Source organism: Parasteatoda tepidariorum, chromosome 4, assembly GCF_043381705.1.
Source record: "Parasteatoda tepidariorum isolate YZ-2023 chromosome 4, CAS_Ptep_4.0, whole genome shotgun sequence".
Taxonomy (NCBI): domain Eukaryota; kingdom Metazoa; phylum Arthropoda; class Arachnida; order Araneae; family Theridiidae; genus Parasteatoda; species Parasteatoda tepidariorum.
Genome location: NC_092207.1, coordinates 42,478,265 through 42,493,209, shown reverse-complemented (window position 1 = coordinate 42,493,209; position 14,945 = coordinate 42,478,265). Strand labels below are relative to the sequence as shown.

The 14,945-nt window shown below is 34.0% G+C and overlaps 1 protein-coding gene across 2 annotated transcripts in view; it reads left to right on the top strand.

Moving 5' to 3' along the window:
- The window catches only part of LOC107437991 (netrin receptor UNC5C), a 347,353-nt gene that overhangs the window by 314,719 nt on the left and 17,689 nt on the right, over nucleotides 1–14,945 (top strand). For both annotated transcript variants that reach the window (XM_043038737.2, XM_043038736.2), the window contains exons 8-13: nucleotides 913–1,062; nucleotides 1,143–1,244; nucleotides 7,277–7,446; nucleotides 8,392–8,643; nucleotides 9,470–9,616; nucleotides 11,023–11,193. In XM_043038737.2, the coding sequence (XP_042894671.1) occupies nucleotides 913–1,062; nucleotides 1,143–1,244; nucleotides 7,277–7,446; nucleotides 8,392–8,643; nucleotides 9,470–9,616; nucleotides 11,023–11,193 (992 nt within the window). The remainder of the gene's footprint in view (nucleotides 1–912; nucleotides 1,063–1,142; nucleotides 1,245–7,276; nucleotides 7,447–8,391; nucleotides 8,644–9,469; nucleotides 9,617–11,022; nucleotides 11,194–14,945) is intronic.

Below are 14,945 nucleotides of genomic sequence, written 5' to 3'. Positions count from 1 at the left end.
TGGTTATTTAATGTTGTTTTTATGTATAATAAAATACTTTGAATAGTTAGGATTAGTTTTTAAAACAAGAAAAACGAATATACACCCATAATTGTCAGATTTCATCGGATAAAGCTACCTTATCGATCACTCCATGCTAAGTTTAGGAGGAAATTTTTGTTTAATTACTTTTGTATAAATTTTGGCTTTCAACCTATCACATATTCTTTCCACTTATGTCATAACTCTATGACTACATTACGTACTTAACACCGAAGAGTATTTCTTAAAAAGTATTCTCATGCAACTGACTTACTCTGTCTTGGCTATACTATTTGCAAATAAAATAGGCGTCTCAAAGTTTAATGATTTCCCAACTCTTCACATTTTCCACCCTCCGTTACCATGGCTTTGGCAAATTTTACTTTTTCCCCGAGCAAGTAGATTCCAACTTCTTACTGAAAGTTCTGCCGTGAGGGTAAATTTAGATTTGTTGTTATCTTAGTAACGCAAAGAGGAAAAGTGTGAAGAGAGGGGAAATCTCATAACCTAGAGACACATATTCTGTTTACAAAGAGTATAGTAGATATAACGCAAAACTAAAAACATGTTAGACAATATATTGAAAATGATAAAATTTTTGAGTTTAAAAACTTGTTATCCACTAAACAAGGTCACATGTGAGCATAGAATATTAATTTATTTTCCTAATTATTTCGTCAATGAAAAGTTTTTTTTAACAGATTCCTGGTGTTCCTATACAATCTAAAAATTACTTTCATCGATCATTTTAAACGTTACTTTTGAAAGTTATTCCACTAATGTTTTTCAATTACGGAATATAAAAAAATAATTTTTTTGTAATTAATAATTAGTTTATAAATCATAAGAGTTATTACCTTTCATCAATGTTATTTTTTATTTCTTTTTCAGCTTCCCAACCATCTACCATTTCAGACAATGAGACTCCATCAGGCAGGCATTCAGTCACTTCAGCAGCGTTGCCTCCAAATTTAGATATAGAATGTATAGCGTGGGGCACTGTTACAAAAAGTGGCGGTCGTATTTCCATACCTGGATCCGGTACGCATTTTTACTCTTTCCTTAGATCTATAAAAGCGATTATTTGTTCCAATGTAATGACTATTTTTCTTTTCATTCAGGTATAACTCTTACTATTCCACCCGGAGCGATTAAGAAAGGTGCCAATGTTGAAGTGTATATTGCTGTTCTAAGAGAAGACAAAGACAGACCTCGTTTATCAGGTAAATAAATTTGCTTTTAGAGAAATACACATGGTATATTGATATTGCTACGCATATCTAATAAAGTTACATACGTATGTGTATAAAGAGTTATACCTAGATAATTAATAAAGAGTTATGCCTAGATTTCTATGCATGTCTAGCTATAACTCTCATTGTTCCACCCGGAGCTATTAAGATATTGTTACGCACATCCAATAAAGGTACATACCTAAGAGTATAACGAGTTATACCTAGATTGCTATGCATATCTAGGTATAACTCTTACTATTCCACCCGGAGCGATTAAGAAAGGTGTCAATGTTGAAATGCATATTGCTGTTCTAAGAGAAGACAAAGACAGACCTCTTTTGTCAGGTAAATGAATTTGCTTTTATGGAAATTAGCTGGCATTTGTACTCAGGATATATTGATATTGCTACTCATATCTAATAAAGGTGCATACCTGGAGTTACACCTAGATAATTAATAAAGAGTTATACCCAGTTATACTTACGCATATCTAGCTATAACTCTTACTATTCCACCCGGAGCGATTAAGATATTGCTACGCACATCCAATAAAGGTACATACCTAAGAGTATAACGAGTTATACCTAGATTGCTATGCATATCTAGGTATAACTCTTACTATTCCACCCGGAGCGATTAGGAAAGGTGCCAATGTTGAAATGCATATTGCTGTTCTAAGAGAAAACAAAGACAGACCTCTTTTGTCAGGTAAATGAATTTGCTTTTATGGAAATTAGCTAGCATTTGTACTCAAGATATATTGATATTGTTACTCATATCTAATAAAGGTGCATACCTGGAGTTATACCTAGATAATTAATAAAGAGTTATACATAGTTATACTTACGCATATCTAGCTATAACTCTTACTATTCCACCCGGAGCGATTAAGAAAGGTGCCAATGTTGAAATGCATATTGCTGTTCTAAGAGAAGACAAAGACAGACCTCTTTTGTCAGGTAAATGAATTTGCTTTTATGGAAATTTGCTAGCATTTGTACTCAGGATATATTGATATTGCTACTCATATCTAATAAAGGTGCATACCTGGAGTTATACCTAGATAATTAATAAAGAGTTATACCTAGTTATACTTACGCATATCTAGCTATAACTCTTACTATTCCACTCGGAACGATTAAGATATTGCTACGCATATCCAATAAAGGTACATACCTAAGAGTATAAAGAGTTATACCTAGATTGCTATGCATATCTAGGTATAACTCTTACTATTCCACCCGGAGCGATTAAGAAAGGTGCCAATGTTGAAATGTATATTGCTGTTCTAAGAGAAGACAAACACAGACCTCTTTTGTCAGGTAAATGAATTTGCTTTTATGGAAATTTGCTAGCATTTGTACTCAGAATATATTAATATTGCTACTCATATCTAATAAAGGTGCATACCTGGAGTTATACCTAGATAATTAATAAAGAGTTATACCTAGTTATACTTACGCATATCTAGCTATAACTCTTACTATTCCACTCGGAACGATTAAGATATTGCTACGCACATCCAATAAGGGTACATACCTAAGAGTTTAACGAGTTATACCTAGATTGCTATGCATATCTAGGTATAACTCTTACTATTCCACCCGGAGCGATTAAGAAAGGTGCCAATGTTGAAATGCATATTGCTGTTCTAAGAAAAGACAAAGACAGACCTCTTGTGTCAGGTAAATGAATTTGCTTTTATGGAAATTTGCTAGCATTTGTACTCAGGGTATATTGATATTGCTACTCATATCTAATAAAGGTGCATACCTGGAGTTATACCTAGATAATTAATAAAGAGTTATACATAGTTATACTTACGCATATCTAGCTATAACTCTTACTATTCCACCCGGAGCGATTAAGAAAGGTACCAATGTTGAAACGTATATTGCTGTTCTAAGCGACGACAAAGACAGACCTCGTTTATCAGGTAAATGAATTCGCTTTGGGAGAAATTTGTTCGTATATTTGTTTACAGGATATTTTGATTTTGGTACGCATATCTTTTTACTATTTGTTCAAAGTATACTGATATTGTTGCCTTTTTTTCTTTTAAATATTTTATTTGATATTTTCTTAAGGTACATTTATATTGCTGTGTTTATTTTTTTTAATATTTGTAAGAGGCGTTAAAAAATAGAAGGTAAGCTAAGAATGTGGCTGAAGTTAGTCATTTTTGTATTGGAAAATTGACTCACAAAAACAAATTTAAGATTACTTGCCATTAATTTTTAGGAAACTTGAAAAACATCAAGTAAACAATGCAGCTTAGGTTTGCTATGTTATGCAGGCTAATGTTATATAGAATTAATGCAATATTACATTAAATCTACAATCGCGGGGAAGATTTTGTGTTAACTTTGCAAAACGAAATTTCCCCCTATTCCTACAATAGTAAATTTCATGTGCAAAAATTTAGTATATGACCATCGGAAAATCATAACCATCTCCTTTGACGCCAAATTTTTATTAAAAATATTTTTAATTCTTTTTTTTTCATTATTTTGTATTAATGTAGGTCAAAATAAGTAACTAATATTACACTTAGCTTTTTAATAGTTTATGGTAATTAAATACAGCATGAAACACTTTTCTACGTTAAAGGTAAAATCTTCCTAACACTAATTTCCAAACAATAAATTTTCAAATTTGTACTTATTTGCAGTTATTTAGATCTGAGAGAAACACAGTTATTCATCATTGAAATTTCTTTACTTCGTAAAATCAACTATTGATAAAGTTTTGAATATGAATGGAAAAAAAAAACTTTTTTAAACTACTTTTATTTTAGTGCAAATATAATTCCGATCATCTAACAGATTTTTTATAACTAAAAATGACAAAATGTATTTTTGCTTGCCATTAGAGTGCCAGATAAAAAATACGAAAGAGGCACCAGTGTCCCATCTGCATCAAAAAAGGTTAAGAAGTGGTACAATTTATATTTAAACAAAATTTTAAACAATTATAGTTGTAAGAGGAATTTTGAGGCTCAGTTCCTCTTTTGCATAAAAATGATTTGGATTTAGTTTTTGACATTAATAAATATGTTTGCAGGATATTTTTATTATGGTGTGAATTCACACTCATTTATTTATAATAAAATATAATTCTCTTTTGGCTAGTAACCAAATAAAACAAATTATTTCAAAACTTTGTTCTTCTCAAAAGAACTAATAAATTTTTACCTCTTATTCTAATGCTTAATTCTCAGCACTAAAACAATTTTTTTCATTTCTTTTTTTATTTATATTTTATTTTAGGACTTACTTTTGACATTTCCATTAGCTAACTCTAGACCCTTTCATTACATTTTTAAACTGTTAAACAGATATTTTCTACTGTTAAATGTACCGTATTATTGAAACAACTGTAATTGAATAATTTTGAGCCATGATGGCTCGCGGGATAGAGCGTTCGCATTCCATTAAGGTGAACCGGGTTCAAATCCTTGTGATTGTTGGTCGATTTGAATTCCGCATCCGGCTTCCACCGATGACAGTGATGACGTAAAATATCCTCAGTGGTAGACGGATCATTGGTTATAGTCCCTTTGTCATCAGGCTAACCGTGGGAGGTTTTCGTGATTTTCATCTCCATGTAACGAAAATGTGGATTAGTTCCATCCAAAAAAGTCCTCCGCAAAGGCAAATTTCTCCTAATACTTGATCAAGGTAATGTCTTCTGAATAGGATTCAAAATTACAAGACTACGGAGTTGAACATTAGTAGTAGTGAACTCTAAAAATTGGGTGGCTGTTCAAAGACGGTTATGAAATAAAATAAAATAAATTTAAAATAATTACTTGTATGATTCATTGTCTTTTAAAATACTTAAACTAATATAAATTTGAAAAGTACACGTGCATAATGTTTAATTCATTCAAATTAGTCATTTTAAGAATTTGTCAAAAACGATGTCTTCAAATTGTCAATTTCCGTCAAGCATATTATACAACCAAATTAGAATATTTAATTTAATTAAACGGTGCCTCCCTATAACTTAAAGCACTCCTTTTCTAATAATAGTTTTAAATTGTAGTCTAACTGCTAGCTTTGTTTCTTTTTCAAGTTAATAGCCTTACCCTACTGTGAGACACTAAATTCTAGTTCTGGACGTTGATCTCGGTCATTATTTTGTTCATTAACCTTTGTTTTAATGTCCCTGCACATGCCTTTTAATTTTCTTTCTCATAAATTGACTCATTTTAAGCGTCCCATCGAGTTCACCCCTTTCTTTGTCCCAAGATTAGTTTAATACTTCTCATTGTACACCGCTGTTCTATCATTAAAACTATCCTATTAACGAGTTGTCATTAAAAGTGTCTTAGGTGGTTTATAGTTCCAATTTTGTATGACTTTTGTTAGCTTCCTAACAAAGAATGTTTCCATTTTGTACTGCCCCACATCACTATTTTCAACTTATACTTTGCTGATTTCTTACTTTATTTATTTCTAACGAAAGTTCAGCTAACATTGGATGTTTTAGGAATAAAAGTGCACATCAAATCTTTTCAACTTATGAGTTAAATCCATTCATTTGTAACCTGGGGAACTATTTAATCATTTTACAAACAGCAACGAACTGGAGTTTTTTTTTTATGTATACCATGTATACTATTTATTTTAAAATAACAGTGTTAGTTTTTAGTTTCGATTCTAAAAAGATAACTCATTAGATTTAAACCTAAAATAATTTGATTTGAAATTATCTTAAAAAAACCGTTGTCCTAAAAAATTAGCTTTAAATTTAATTTAAAAAATACACAATCAAAAAAGGTCCGACATAGGAACTACATTAGTCATATACTACATGCTGTTAAATGATTAAATAAGTTGAAAGAGTTAGTTAAGAGTTATTGAAAGAGTTAAGAGTTATTTTTCATTGTACACTGCTATTCTATCATTAAAACTATCATATTAACGAGTTGTTCATAGTTTCAATTTTGTACCACTTTTGTTAGCTTTTTTACAAAGAATGTTTCTACTTAAAATTGCCCCACATGACTGTTTTCAACTTGCATCTTAAAACGATTTCTTAATTTATTTGCTGCAAATCAAAGTTAACTATTTTAAAAGTTAAAGTGCGCATCAAATCTTTTCAACTTATAAGTTTAATCCGTTCTGTTATTGGTTGAATTTTTCCAACATTTTACGAACAGCAACTGGATTTTAATTTTTGGTACGTACCGGTTTCATTACTTATTTCATAGCTACCAGTGCTTGTTTTTAGTTTCAATATTGAAAATATGATACCTCATTGAATTTAAACTCTAAAAGCTTGACTCTTAAATTATTATTCTCGGAAAACTGGCGCTAAGACCTAAAACTCAAGCTTCATATTAAATTAATTAAAAACTATAAACGTATGCAAGCAAAAAACTTCTACCTACAATGGAAACTGTATAACTCATATAGCACATGCTTATAAATGAATAAATAAATAGGAAATTAGAATGAATGAAAATTGAAGGAATAAAATCCGTAAATAAAACAATGGACTATAATCTATAGATTATAGTTCATTGTCAAAGCAGGTAAATCAAAACAAAATCATTGTTTTTAAAATTTCACGAGTAATTTACACCTTCTTTATGACTTGTTTTGAGTATGATTTATAAGAAATTATGTTGAAAATTTTTGATGTAACCACTTATGTCTAACCTATACAATATATTGATTTTTTTAATGATTATTATAAGTTTCCGTTTACTCAGAATTTAAAAAGTAAAATTGTAGCGAAATTCACATAACAATTTTTAGTGAAGACCTTTCTAAGTGTGAGCAGCAATAATTTTTTTTTTAAATTAGTTTTGTTTATAAAATCTTTAAAATAGATTAAGTTGTTTCAAATTCCGATTGCAAACTCGTCTGGTATTTATCATTTTTATTCTCAGCTCACAATAATTACAAATCTTTTCATTCTAAATATTCATTCGCAATATTTTAAATTATTTCTAATTTTCACTTGTGAAGAAGAAATAAATTTTCTGTTGTATTCTCTTCACTATTTAGATAAAGAAACCATTTTAAGTCCGGTGATTCTGTGTGGGCCATACGGTGTTCTTTTGAAGAAATCAGCTATTATTACTTTCCAACACTGCGCTCTTCTCACATCACAGAATTGGAAGATATCAGTGCATGCCAGTGATAGTGGTACAGAAGAAGAAAACCCTGAATGGCGGGTGAGTAGCATGTTTCTTTTAGAAACATTTGTGTAACCTCTGGAGGTACTGGATTGGAGATCGATCGTTCTCTGATTCAGGTCAAAATTACGATCTGTGGATGTATGAATGGATCCGCCCTATAAACGGGGACGACGTATGGTGTGGCAGAAGTCGAATTCTTGGCCATAGATGGCGCCACTGAAAATAAGAAACGCACACTCTGCCTTAAAAATTTGCTCTGTTTCACCGAGCAGGCTTGCCCGTGTGGCAAGTGGCATTAGAACCAACCAACCAACATTTGTGTATAAGCAATGTTGTCAGATTTGAATAAAACGAAACAACTGGGGTGCCTCAGGGGACAGAGCACTCGCATACTAAATTAGATAACCCGGTATCCAACCCCAGCGATGGCTGGTCGATACGAATTCCTCATCCGGGACGCACCGACCATATTGCTCATAAAATATCCTCACTGGTAGACATATCATGGGATGGAGTCGCGTTGCCGTCAGACTAACCGTGGTAGGTTTTCGTAGTTTTCCTCTCCTTGTAATTTTTAATACTCAGCCAGCCACACCCCAAAATCCGAGACCCAAGCAAAATATCTGATCTAGTTTTAAAATTTTGAGTTGGACGTGGAAAAGACGCATGCTGACCTATGTCCATTTTCTTAAATACGAATTCCGAGCTATGTCCAGAATAAAAAGCTCACCGAATAGATTGTGATAGAACCCAATCGGTCTAGCTACCACGCTCGACAACCGTTTCTGCTGTGAAATCACGGTGGACATTACATTAGACTGGATGCCGAACCTAAATACGATTGCCGGAAGCTCAATCCTCTTATACCTAACACCATGCCGATTGGGCGACCCCCTGTTCTTAAAATCTTATATATTTCATATTTAATTGTGGTAAGTTTCTACATTTAATTAATTTTCTTTTCTGGGATTTTCTTTGCAGAATGTTGTCACTCTCGGCCAAGAAACAATCAACACTCCTCTATACTGTCAACTAGATGGTCGCCAGTGTCACGTCGTAACGGATCACCTGTGCCGATACGCATTAGCGGGTGAGTCAGATAACGATGGCACTGAGTGGCACAAGAAAGCCCTAAAATCCCTTGCCCTCGCTGCCTTTGCTCCCTCTCAATATTCTGCTGTGGATTACAACATCCGAGTGTATTGTGTGGAGGACACCCGAGCTGCCTTACAAGTAAACAACTCTTATCTTCCATTCAAGCTATCTCGCGAGCAACTTTTTCATTTTTCCTCACAACACCTCGCAAAGGATTTCTTGCTATCCCAGAAGGCACGTAACCTTACGGCAACCTTGTGTTTATTGTCACGAAAATGTTTGTACTAAAAACCTTTTTTCAATAAAGCAAAAACATTGCAGTTTAAAACCTTTCATCCTAATAGGGTTAAAAATTATATTTTAAAGTTTTTTTTTTAAAGTATTGCCACGTATTGTGAAATGGTCATCTAGGTCCAAAATGACGTCACACTAGCGATACGAACAAATTGCATTGTTCATTAAAATTTCAAGACAAGGTGGATTTTAGCTTTGCATACAAGACTTTGCGAAATGAAACCTTATAATGACCTAGATTTAAGATTATTTTCCCCTTGAGACTAGCTTTATTAAAGGATTTTTTCACGCTTGAAAACTCTAAGCCAACCTCGATTTAAGGTTTTCATATAGAAGGTTGTTGAGATTTTGGATTAGGGCAATGTGCGTAGAATAGAGCAGATTGTCATAGATCTCGTTTTAAGGTTAGAAGGTTTACACGTAAATAAGCCTTTTCAGGCGTACATTAAAAGGTTTTTGCTGAGTTAAAATAAACCTCATTTCGCTATCTGGGTATAGTTTCCACTTTTCTTACTGTTTTAGAGTATAGAAAGGTATAAACCACATTTTGCGGCAAAGAACACCTACGAAGTGTATCGAGGGAGAATAATAGAAAAGTTGCTCGCGGAAAGAGCTTAGCTTTTCCTTTATTCCTTATAGTACATTAATATCTTTTTATTATGTTTTGAAGGGTGTTATGCAGGTGGAACAGAGGCTCGGTGGCAAACTCTTAGACCGTCCAAAATCTATGCCTTTCCAAGATGGAGGAGCAAACCTGTGCCTCTGTTTGGAGGATGTTGCGCAAGGATGGAGGTGTAAACCTGGTGCCAACTATCAAGTAATTGATTGTTATAAATCTATCCATTGAAAACCATTATGACGAGCTTAGGGTGACATTGTGAAAATATTTAAATTTTTAGAGTTCAGCAAATTGGGTGCAGGAACACCCATTCCGTGAACATTTCCCTTTTTTAAAAAGTATTTAATTAAAAGTAGAGTATACTGGATTAAATCGCTGCATACCTAATTGAGGAAATGCGTATACCAGGTATCTGGCAGGTCCAGAAAGTGAGTACCGTTTTGTAGGAGAAAAACTCGCATAAAAAAATTTTAAAATAAAATTTATTTTCATGCAAAAGAGCAGCTGTAGTTGCACTTCATTTACGTCGCACTAGAGCTGCACAATGGGCTATTGGCGGTGGTCTGGGAAACATCCCTGAGGACGATCCAAAGACATGCTATCAGAATTTTGATTCTCTGCAGAAGGAATGGCACCCCCGCTTTGGTAGCCCGACGACCTGTATGCGAAGTCGAGCACTTTACGGTAGAACAGATTAACGAGGACCAATACCGCACACCCTCGATCCCTACGCAGACTGATCCAAGTGGTCACCCACCCGCACACTGACCGCAGCCAGTGATGCTTGACTTCGATTGATCTGCTGGGAACCGTGTCTTAACGATCAGTCCACTGCGGGGCTCTCGCAAAAGAGCATTTTAGAAACTAATTTTCTGCATAGTTATTGCCATTGCTTAGACATTTATCTTAACTGTCTTACTTGTCAAAAACTTCTTCAAAAATAAATGCTTCCAGTAACGATAGCCATGAATGAACGAACACTGTTTTTTAAACGAACATCGTAATCGTAGAGCCTCCAGCAAAAATCATTTTTCTAATAGTTCAATAACTAGTTTCAGTCTTAAAGTTCGAGACCGGGACTGTGTAGCGGTTGATCGAACTGCTTCTAACCGAACTTATGAATTAAACTTAGAAAGAAATCATCAGAATGGGACTGAGAATTCTCCGCCTTTTGTTTTGAACTACAATTCGCAATTTTTTACTACACTGTATCGCACCGTATTACTAAATGCTCTTCGTAGTCGGCGGGGTCGGTAATCTTCTTAAACGTTTTGAATGCTCATTAATAAGCGTCAACATAACACAATCCAGCTGCAATAGCTCCAGTTGACATACAATCAGAGATACAAATGCGCATGTCTGGAACTGTGACACTACCATTGCGATGGCAATAGAACAAACTTACTTTTCGGACACACCTCGTATATTAAGCAGGAAAAAAAATAGCTTGAAACGCAAATCTCGTTATATTTGCTTACGAAATTGAAGGGGGGAAACTATATCAACGTGGGACTTCCAAAAGGACTAAATAATTTGACTATAAACTCAAGATTTTATTTTAATTCTTATGTATTTTTCATTGGCAATTTTTTTTATCCTTGTAGGAAATTCCATTTCAACACGTTTGGAATGGTCGACAGAACAATCTTCACTGTTCATTCACTCTAGAAAACGTTGACAGATCTCAAAAAGTTCGATGTCATATTCTAGTTTACCAGAGGGGTATACAAGCTCACAGACAGATGCTTAAAGTTAATCCTCAAGATTCTAGAGAAGTAAGACATCTTTTTCGCTCCTTATTTTCCGGAACCTAGCTATTCATTTCCTCAAAGAAGTATATTAGGGTTGGTGTGAGATACATATAGACTAATTAAATGACTTTTTTTACAATTTCGCGATGGCCGCTCTTAATGTATATTTTTGGAATCCATATAGAAATTGTTATTTTTTCCTTGTTTAAGTAATCATAGGTGACTTCTAATGAAATTATATTTCAAAATTTTCTTTTGACAAAGATTCCAGAAATATGTATTAAAGATTTTCTTTACGACATTTGAAGAACTATACTCTAGAGCAGTGATGGCTCAGGGGATAGAGCGTTCGCCTTCCAATGAGGGGAACCGGGCTCGAATCTCAGCGATGGACGGTAGATACGAATCCGCATCCAGCTTGCACCAACCACGGTGCTGACGTAAAATATCCTCAGTGGTAGACGGATCATGGATTAGAGTCCCCTTGCCATCCGGCTAACCGTGGGAGGTTTTCATGGTTTTCCTCTCCGTGTAGCGCAAATACTGGTGAGTTTCATCAAAAAGTCCTCCTCGAAAGCAAATTTCTTCCAATACTTGATATATGAGTTCTTTTGTCTTCTGGATTAGGTTCAAAATTACCAAGGCTTTGGAGTTGAACATTAGTAGTCGTAAACCCAAAAAATTGGATAGGCTGTTCAACGACGGTTATAAAATAAAAAAAGAGCCTACGCACTAAGCTTTAAAATCGGATAGCATGATTTCTTTTTTAAATTATTATCTATTTAGAGATGGTATTTAACAGCATGGTTTCCTATCGCAAAATATTAATCAAAAATTTTTTTACCTGGATATTTTTCTAACTTTTTGATTTCTGGGATTCCTTCAGACGTTTACAGCTCTCTATTCGATTACGCACTGAAGTTTTAAAAATTAAGTTTTAAAAATCGCAAACTTTTAGCTCGTTACAAATTAATAACAATACAATAATGCAATAATAGTATTATTTAGTTTGTAATAATAAGTATTTGCATTATAATTTAAAAAAATAAGAATCAAGTTTCATTATTATAATTATTTTAAAAAGTTATTATAATTATTTTACAAGTGTAGAACTAAAAAAGGTATCTAGAAATTCGTTTGTATTTTGTTCATCAAATGCGAAAAATGTAATGAAATACCAATTCAAAATATATAAATGTTTCTCTTATTTTTCAGAATATTTCGAAAATCAAATACATACCTTTAAAATATTAATTTCGATGCGTCAGTCAAATTAATACAGTTCAGTATCTTATTTCCTTTTTCAATTTAAATTGAGTGACTCGTATTTCGGAAAAGAAATGTTAATACAGCTTTCTTTGAAAATATTAAAGTCGAACTAAATGTTTTTATATTACTTATTGCATAAGTTTGCTTTTACTAACTTTTTTTTTTCGCCAAGCGTTCCTGCAAGAGCAAAACTTTAATTTTATTAGAAATACGATTCCTTTTATCCAATATCGATATTTTATATTGAATCATGGAGTTGATAGAATACTACAAGAAACACTTCCGGCTGATAAATAAACTGGTTTTATTTTATATTTTATAACCGTCGTTGAATAGCCGACCCAATTTTGAGTTTACGTCTACTAATGTTCAACTCCGCAGCCTTGTAATTTTGAAGCCAATTCAGAAGTCAAGGAAACTCCTGGATCAGTACCCCCAGAGGTATGATTTGTTACAGGAGAACATGGAGGACTTAGTGACCCGACAGATTTAACATGCGTCAGTCACCATTTATTACACGAGGAGTCTTCAGCAGGCGGGGATCGATCCCACGACCTCTTGGACATGGGCCCAGTGCCCCATCAACCAGGCTATTCCGGCCCTAAATACACTGGTTATCATAAATGAAAAAAACATCCCAAAGATGACCATAACTCAAAATGATACGCATGGAATTTAATAAAACTGGCTCACATTATAGTGCACATAATAATGTATAAAATAACATAAAAAATATTAACCAGACAATTATGGTGCTACAGAAATCAGCATGCGTATTAAATGTATAAATCGGACGTGTCAATTTGGAATCGGAAAAAAAATTGTATGGAGTATGATCACCACTAGCAGCAATACAGCCCATACAGCGGTGTGTCATACTTTTATGCGGTCCACCTGTTCCGTTGGAAGTGCGATCCATTGTTCATACAAAGTAGTTGCAAGGGTCTGAGGAGGAGGATTGAGAGTAGTTACACGCCTCTCTAAAGCTTCCCGAACATGGTAAATTGAGTTTAAATCTGCTGATCGAGCTGGCCACTCCATGCTCTGAATTATTATTGTCTGCTGAATATAATCCACAATGCAATTTTTTTGTGGTGTTGCGTTATCGGTTGTAACACGAAATCATCACCTATTGCTCCAGCATAAAAGTTCATATAAGCATCAAATATGTTATGTCTATGCACGTGAGTATTCACGATTCCACGTAGAAAAACATGCAGCTCTGCACGTTCACCGAAAGAGATACCACCCCACACACGGGTAAGCATCTCTATAACAGATGTTTGATAGATAATATCTGATTATAGGGTTCTCTCCAAATCAAACAATGCCTACTATCTCTTTTGAGGCTAAACCTGAACTCATCTGTGAAGGTCCTTTCATTGGTCAGTTTTCCAGTGGACATGGTGCTGCGTTCACCTCAAATGTCCCATTTATGGCGTGATGAGAGTGGCACGCAAATGACTGATTGCTTATCGAACAAACCACGTTCGTAAAGTCTTTTACACACAGTAGACATTGACACCAATCTGAGACTACTAAGAGAGGATCTGAGCTTACTCGGAGTTGCAGTTCTCTTCCTTCATGTACATAATGATAAATATCGGACGTCGGCCTCGTCGTAGCAATTGGTCATCCATAGTTAAACCTTCTGAATGCCGAACCTGTGGTAGACATTGTTGCCAAGGTCTGTGAACCACAGAAGGACTCACATTTAGTCATCTGCTCATTTCTATCTGACTTTTCCCTACTTCATCGGACAAATGATGCCTGGAGATCATTGTTACAAATTGGCATTCTCTAATTTCTAATTTCAGAAACACCGTGAAATTTGCAGGCTTATATGCAGGTGACTTTATTCCATCGCAGCGCCACTAATTTACAAATTACCGCTTAACTTAGCATCTCTTATTTGACAACATATTCAAATTTCATTAAGATTGGTTTACTTTTGGGAGAGATATCGCCATTTTTGCAATTTTTCATTAATTTGTGAAAACCAGTGTACGAATTTACGTACGTGACAAAATTCGAAAAAAGTATTTAAAATTAATGTTATTATCATTTATGTCAAATTCTGACCATCCAAACAGCATCTATTTCTGTTTTTAAGGTTTGAGTGGTCTGTCTTTAAGGCTTGAATGTAAGGCTACTTTTAAAGTTTTGATATCTTAAAAGCTTCCCAAACCATTACCTCCTTTTCCAATCAGTTTTTGAATTGTTTACTACTCTTATTTATTTATGCTAATCTAGGTCAAAATTGTCTGAATAATCAACACTTTCTTTTAGTCTCTCCGAATAGTACAAATGGATTTTAATTAAAAATGCAGAAGTAAAATTACAGGCATATTCTTTTTTCATTCTCATTATTTTTTTTCATTCTGCATTTCTCATCAGAACTCAAGAATCAATTTAAAGCTTCCCAACGCTCATATGTAGTGCAAGTCTCGACACATTTACTTACAGAAAATCACGAATTTCGATGCCAATTAAAAACTAAACATTGA